The sequence below is a fragment of the Cibotium barometz genome, chromosome 22, assembly GCF_041138505.1.
Source record: "Cibotium barometz isolate CiBa-2024 chromosome 22, ASM4113850v1, whole genome shotgun sequence".
NCBI lineage: Eukaryota > Viridiplantae > Streptophyta > Polypodiopsida > Cyatheales > Cibotiaceae > Cibotium > Cibotium barometz.
The window spans coordinates 13,717,531-13,725,512 of NC_141067.1; the positions used below are offsets into that span (position 1 = coordinate 13,717,531).

At 42.0% G+C, this 7,982-nt stretch overlaps 1 protein-coding gene across 1 annotated transcript; it reads left to right on the forward strand.

Moving 5' to 3' along the window:
* The first annotated feature begins 2,537 nt into the window (after nucleotides 1-2,537).
* On the forward strand, nucleotides 2,538-3,360 carry LOC147626312 (pentatricopeptide repeat-containing protein At3g13880-like). Its single transcript, XM_086816786.1, has 2 exons — nucleotides 2,538-2,809; nucleotides 2,919-3,360. Exons 1-2 carry the CDS (start codon nucleotides 2,538-2,540, stop codon nucleotides 3,358-3,360), a joined length of 714 nt encoding a protein of 237 aa, XP_086672912.1.
* Nucleotides 3,361-7,982: the final 4,622 nt, after the last annotated feature.

Below are 7,982 nucleotides of genomic sequence, written 5' to 3' on the forward strand. Positions count from 1 at the left end.
TTCGACCAAGATGCTGAGATGTTCTGGTCTGAGTATAGACCGATGTTAATTGTGGAAAGTATCCATGCAAGGGTGTACAAGTTGGTATGATCATAGAAGAGACAGATATCAGGTCGTGTTTTTTGTCATGTATAGCTCAACTAGTGTCAGATGCTGCTAGAACTTGATATTAGCTTCAACAGCTTCAGTTGGGGTAAGCAACGTTGATGTGGGAAGGTTCATCACTAGACAAAAGATAATAGTGCATGAACAGTTCATCTGCGAAGGAGCATGAATGTTGTTCATATGATGCTTTCTAATGATGAAAAGGTTAAGGTACAGAGAGTGCTTTGTCTCAGATTTTTTTTGTATATGGTACTAGAGCAGTCAAAGTATGGCATCCTCATAACAAAAGATAGATCAGTATTTCTCAGATATAGCTTGGATGAATCATACAAGCGGCTTGAAGCCTCCCAAACAATTTGCTACGATGATCCAATTCGGGGTAGGAAATGTTATTTATTCATGCTCATGAAGGCTAGAGTGGCAGATACATGTCCATTATCTCAGACATGGACAACACCAGAAGGTGAAAAGTGGAACCCGCCCAAGTGGAACAAGCGCCAATCCCCTCTTACAAGGAACAAAATGAAGCAGTTAGCAAGCACTAGGAAAGTATCAAGGACAACATCCGAAAGGGGAAGGGGAAGAACATGAGGACAAACAAGTAGGGGAGTGGGAGATGGAGGTAGAAGGAACAACCACAAAAGGAGAAAGAGAAGCAACACAAGGGAGAGAGGAGGGAGGAGGTTTGGCAGGATTTATTTTCTCTGAAGAATCAAATCAAGTGAATTACAAAACACCAAACTCTCACAGCCAGACACCGAGTGTGTTCCCGGCTATACCGCCCACGTCACGACATCTTTGGTGAACCCGACGTGAGATTGCTGGGGTGAGAGTGTGGTGAAATCCCCGTGAACTATGTATGTGATGATTTCAGCATATGTATGAGGCAGAAAACCTTGATGGCCTATGATCTAGAGGGTATTCCTTAAGGGTACAGGCAGCAGAGCCTGTATGATTTGTTGGTACCATTTGACCCAGGTGGATTAGGGAAGAAGAAGGATTACAAGGGCTTATGACACTTGTTCACCTCAAGAGAAGGGGGTAACAAGGAGCTTGTATAGACTTGTAGTTCTCTCTTAGGACTGTAGAATGGGCAACAAGGGCTTGTGACACTCATCCTTCTCGACAGCTGAGGAAGGAGAGGAGCTTGCAATGACTTGATCCATTCCTGCCACTTCAAGGGCCTATGACACTCATCTATTCCAATAACCAAGGATAGAGAGGAGCTTGTAGTGACTTGAAGCTAACCCTTTGTCTCAAGGGCTTACGACACTCGACCTTTTTGATAGCTGAGGAAGGTGAGGAGCTTGTATTGACTTGAGGTCTTCCCTACAAGTTGCAAAACAGTTAGAATGCTCAAGAACTTATGAATGCCGGAAAGGTGGACACTTCTTTGTACTCTAATTGTCGGAATATCTGAAAGAAACTCTTTGAAAAACAGGGCTAAATGTATGCAATGATAATCTGAATGAATGGTTCGATAGAGAAAGCCCAAAACATCAGAAGGATAAAAGGAATGCCAATGCAGAATGCTGTAGAATTGAGTGTATGAACATGGAGATTAAAGCTCTACTCGTTGTTCAGGAAAGCCATATATGATGGCATTATATGTACACATGGAATGCTCATCTGTAATACATGAATAACCACGTTATGGTCAATGCATTTGAGTCAGACCTTGTTGTGGGAACAGCTCTTTTGAACATGTATGGCAAGTGTGGTATGTTGGAGGATGCTCGCAGAGTATTCAAGAATATACCCCAGCGGGATGCAGTTGCATGGACAGTCATTGTTGCAACACATGCTCAGTACGGGCATGCCAAGGATGCCCAGAGTCTTTTGGACCAGATAAGGCAGGAAGGAGTGGTACCTAATGAAATCACCTTCGTTAGTATACTTAATGCATGTAGCCATTCTGGTTGGTGGATGAGGGTCGCCAGTGGTTCAGATCCATGAAGACAACTTACGGCATCACACCGGTGGTGGATCATTACAATTGCATGATTGATCTCCTAGGGAGAGCAGGACTGATTGAAGAAGCAGAGACTCTTATTAATGAAATGCCTTATACTCCCACTTCAATAACTTGGACAACTCTGCCTGGGCATGCAAGGACCAGTTTGATGTACCAAGAGGTGAACGTGCTGCAGAGAATGTGTATGAGCTGGCTCCGGAGAAGGCCTCACCATATGTAACACTATCAAATATCTATAGCGCAGTGTGCAGAGGCAATTGTGCAGCAAAGCTGTTTAAGCCTCAAGGGAAGTACATAGTGGGGCAGTATAAAAGAAGACAGCACGACTAATGGTACATTTGCCACCCTTGCCTCCTTGGCACTTGCCCTTCTTTTTCTTCACACATATATGAGATCATGTGACACACATCAAGGGAGGAGGTTTTTGCATATCGCCTTACATACCCATCAAAACCTTATGTGTCGGTCACAACAACGAGGGTCTCCATGGGATGCTGCCACCTATGCTTCTCTTTTGAAGAGGTGTGACAGCTTAAAGGCCTTATGTGATGGCAAGTACATACATGATCACATTGTCAGAAATGGGCTTGATCAAGTTCTACCTCTTAACAACCTCCTCTTGCAGATGTATGGAAAATGCGACTCTGTGGAGATGGCAGATGGGCTTTTTGCTCAAATGGGTGAAAAGGATCTATACTCTTGGAATTTCATGATAAGAGCACACACCCGGCAGGGGCAGTGCAAAGATGCTTTTCTCCTTTTCCGACGAATGCAAGCAAAAGGGTTGATGCCAAACAAGTACATTTTTTTTTTCTAGTCTTTTATCTGCATATGCCAGCCAAGCGGCTTTATCTGAAGGCCAGCAAGTGCATGTCCAAGTTGCAAGCAGTGGGTGCATGGATGATAATTATGTTGGCACAGCACTGGTCGGCATGTATGGAAAATGTGGCAGCCAGGCTGTTCAAGGTAACGGTGAGCGATTGTATGCTAGTATTTCTGGCAGAGGACTTTATTTAGATACTGCTATGGGAAATGCCCTTGTGAACATGTACGAAAACTGGGGCAGGCTAAAACATGCTCAAAGTATACTTGATGAAATGCCTAAAAGAGACAGGACCACCTATATAAACTTTCTTTTGGCATGTGCAAGCAAAGGATCACTTGAGGAAGGCCAGGAGCTGCATGCCCATATTGTTGCTGTTGGGTTTGACTATATGCTTGCAGTGGTGACAGCTATTGTTACCATGTACGGCAAGTGTGCAAGTGTGGAGGATGCATAGGTGTCTTTTGTTAAACTGTCAGAGCAAGATGTGGTCTTATGGACTACCCTGTGCGTAAGGCACCAGCCTCTGAGACAACAGGGAAGGTTAATATCAATGGGGGTTCAACCCCATTATCACCAGAAGGTTTGAACGAGGATGATGTTGGCTTAACCATGCAAGATGGGCAATACTATCTTTTGCAGATATTCTCGACACGCATGGGGAATCTAGAAACACAGTTGTGGACTGCTCTGAGAACAATCAAACTGTATCTTATGAAAGTAAAAGCTGTGAGAATTTCAACTAGGGGGATGCCAAACCAACACTTGTGCAAGTTGCATTAGCTGGCAAAGAGAATGGAGATGGAGTTTTAACAACCCTTGGAAATAGGCTTCTTATGAGCAAGATGATCAATACAGGAAATTCAACCAGTCAGGAAAGCCTTGATGAGAATGTGGGTCCAGAGGATGAAAAAGCTGAAGATAACGTGCCAAAATTTGATAAAGATGAAGGCAAATCAGTATAAATTTGAATGAAGATTAGCCTATATAGCAACTTGGTGGCACATACCGGAGGATGTGCAGGTTTAGAGGGGGTCGATGTCGTGCTGTGGCACATCCATGTAGTGAAAGAAGCTCACAGACCATCCCATATGAACTCAGATGCATGGGCAGAAAAAGGTAAAAAGGGTCAAGGCTGCCTTTGCTTTGGTGTGAAAGGAACATGGTGGCCTTTTTCTTCAAAATAAACAAAATAAAATAAAAAAGGGATAAATCTGGCCAGCTACGTGGACCTTCATGCACTTGCCAGCGCATCTTCTGGACGTTGCGAGAGAGTGCATGGAGTCGGCGCAGCTAGTGATTCTGCGATGGGGGGGGGGGCGCTTGGTTGATGGGGGGGAGCCCTGTGTGTTTTGTGTGGGGGGCGCTGCAGCAGATAGGTGCAGCGCAGCTGGAAGAGGTGGGGTTCGCCGTGTGAAGAGCCAAGGGGGCTCTAGGGGGTAGCTGGTGATGCGCAGCAAAGAGATAGCTGTGTAGGTAACATAAGGGCGGTGAGAGCTATGGTGATTCTGTGTCGAGATTGAGGCTGGCGAGCAACCCGTTTCACATGCCATATTACTTTCTTTTCCATCCCTCTCCGAGTCCAAGACGTAGAGCACGCTCTCCCCTTGTTTCTGGTATTTCATGATGTTGGAAAAAGGTGCTCTGTCTGGCCTGTCTACAATTGCTATGCTACCATCTACAAGAATCTTCTAAGAGAGAAGTCTTACATGGATGAGCGTGCAGACGAGGCTTCTTAGGGACTGCATAACAACTGACATTTTGAAGCGTGGGAATCATTCGACCAAGATGCTGAGATGTTCTGGTCTGAGTATAGACCGATGTTAATTGTGGAAAGTATCCATGCAGGGGTGTACAAGTTGGTATGATCATAGAAGAGACAGATATCAAGTCGTGTTTTTTGTCATGTATAGCTCAACTAGTGTCAGATGCTGCTAGAACTTGATATTAGCTTCAACAGCTTCAGTTGGGGTAAGCAACGTTGATGTGGGAAGGTTCATCACTAAACAAAAGATAATAGTGCATGAACAGTTCATCTGCGAAGGAGCATGAATGTTGTTCATATGATGCTTTCTAATGATGAAAAGGTTAAGGTACAGAGAGTGCTTTGTCTCAGATTTTTTTTTGTATATGGTACTAGAGCAGTCAAAGTATGGCATCCTCATAACAAAAGATAGATCAGTATTTCTCAGATATAGCTTGGATGAATCATACAAGCGGCTTGAAGCCTCCCGAACAATTTGCTACGATGATCCAAATGGGGGTAGGAAATGTTATTTATTCATGCTCATGAAGGCTAGAGTGGCAGATACATGTCCATTATCTCAGACATGGACAACACCAGAAGGTGAAAAGTGGAACCCGCCCAAGTGGAACAAGCGCCAATCCCCTCTTACAAGGAACAAAATGAAGCAGTTAGCAAGCACTAGGAAAGTATCAAGGACAACATCCGAAAGGGGAAGGGGAAGAACATGAGGACAAACAAGTAGGGGAGTGGGAGATGGAGGTAGAAGGAACAACCACAAAAGGAGAAAGAGAAGCAACACAAGGGAGAGAGGAGGGAGGAGGTTTGGCAAGATTTATTTTCTCTGAAGAATCAAATCAAGTGAATTACAAAACACCAAACTCTCACAGCCAGACACCCAGTGTGTTCCCGGCTATACCGCCCACGTCACGACAACGCGCTTTGTCCCCGTAGGCTTGTTGACAGATACGATAAAGAGAAAGAGAGGTATACGAGACATCTCTCCCAAAGTAGTGTGTATTATTGATAGTGCATAGGTATATATAGTTGAGATCTAGGTCAAGCTAGGGTGATCTATATATAGTGTCCCCAACACCCTCGCTCAAACTAGGGTCTCTGCAGATGAAAAAACCCTTGGGGAGTACAAGGGAAAACCCAAGATCCTATATACATCTATGAAAACTTTACATACAAATGTGATAAAATCAAAATGTGCATGAATGTGATGAGTGTTGAATAATTTGAATATACAACGATGTCCATAAACCATGGATGAATGTGTTGTGTGGTGTATGTGTCTAGACTTTTGAATGAATATATACAATGATGTTCGTGGATAAAATTTTCATTGTCACTCCAAGTTCATTGCGTAGACAAGTGAATCGAGCTTCACCAAGTCCCTTCATAAGAATATCTGCAACCATTTGAGCAGTTGGGAAATTTTCAACCATAATAGTTTCCTTCTTCACTTCATGGTGGGGTGAACATAGTGATAATGAACAACAATGTGTTTGGTTTGGCTATGTCGAGCATAATCCTTTGCAAGACTGATAGCACTTTGCAAGACTGATAGCACTTTGATTATCACATCGAAGAGGAGTGCTAGAAGGTGGAGGATACAGAATGTTTGAAAGGAACTGACGTGACCATATCAACTCATGAGCTGCCAATGACGCCGCTACATATTTTGCTTCTGTAGGTTGAGACTACAACACAATGTTGTTTCTTGCTCGTCCAAGAAACCAAGCATCCATTAACAAAAAAGTAATTTCCACTTGTAGATCTCATTGAAGAATGAGAACTTTCCCAATCAACATCACAATAACCAGCTAAGCATAAAGGTGAAGAGTGAGATGAAGATGCTTGTCGACGATAGAGGAGGCCATGATCTCTAATGCCATTTAAATACTTCAAAGAACACTTAACTTCAATCCAAGTACCATGAGAAGGTTGAGAAGTATATTGACCACGACCATTTATAGTGAAAAGAACATCAAGGCATGTATTGAGAAGTATATTGACCAAGACCATTTATAGTGAAAAGAACATCAAGGCATGTATTGAGACCAACAAATTGTAAACATCCAACCAGGTTTTCATATGGGCAATCATCCATCAAAGGATGATTATATTTTGAAGGCTGATTCTTGGAAGAATGCATAACAATAGGAGTACATACTGGATGTGCATCAACCAGTCAAAATTTTTCAAGAGCGTCAATAATGAATTTGTTTGTCGAAGAAGAAAAATACCTCTCTCGGTGAGATCGCTAGATTTGAATGCCAAGACAAGAATGAATTTGATGAAGATCCACCATTTCAAATGCTAAGGATAACGTCTTCTTAATATGTAGAAGGAAGGATGAATCATTTGGCAACGAAGATGGTGTCATCCACATATAAAGTAATAATAATAAATAAGTGGTATTTTTATTTCAAGTATAAATTTGGATCAAAAGAGCAAGAATCAAACCCATGTGATTGGAGAAAGGCATCGATATTTAAGTAGCATGCACGAGAAGCCTATTTCAAACCATATATAGCTCAATGAAGATGACATACTAGATGTTTGTAAGATTCCTCCCCAAACTTCGAGGTATACAGGATTAAGAATCTCCCTCTCTGATCTTATACTTATTCCCTCTCTAAAATAAAAGAAAGTTTCTGTTTAAAAAAAAGGAAGACCCTTTCCCTAGAATACTCTCAGGAGTCCCACCTGTTTTAAGGATTTAGAACAATGAGTTTTGAAGTGAGAACCGGTGTTTTGGATACCAAGGTTTTGGCTTTCATTCGAGTATGGCCCAAAAGAAGTTCTTTATCTCTTGGGGAGTATAAGAAGTTATCCCCCAGATATTGTGACCCTTATATCTGAATTCAATGAAAGTAGGTGACTTAGCCTACAAGTTTCTTTTATCTCCTCATCTCAAAATTCTTAATGCCTTCTTGTAAGATTCCTCCCCCAACCCCTTTTTGATGTCTAGTATATTCCCCTGTAATCAATTCCTTTTCTGAAATATAAGAGATCTTGTTTGTGGCTGTTTTAACCTAGAGAGAGAAAATATTCTAGAGAGAGAATATTCAGATTTTGGATATTTTTGGATAGAAAAATATCTCTTATAATTCAGATGAGTTCCCCTGAAACAGAAATTTAAAAAGAATTTTCCAATGTGCAATTGGAATTAATTGGAAATAGGTATAAAGAACCTTAGCCTAAGGGTCTAGATTTTCAGAAATCTTTAGACTATGGTCCAATTAAGGTTCCTATGGGCCAATAGCATCAATCCATGTGTAGGGAGGAGATAAATCCAAATTGTAAAAAGAAAATACCCAAAAATG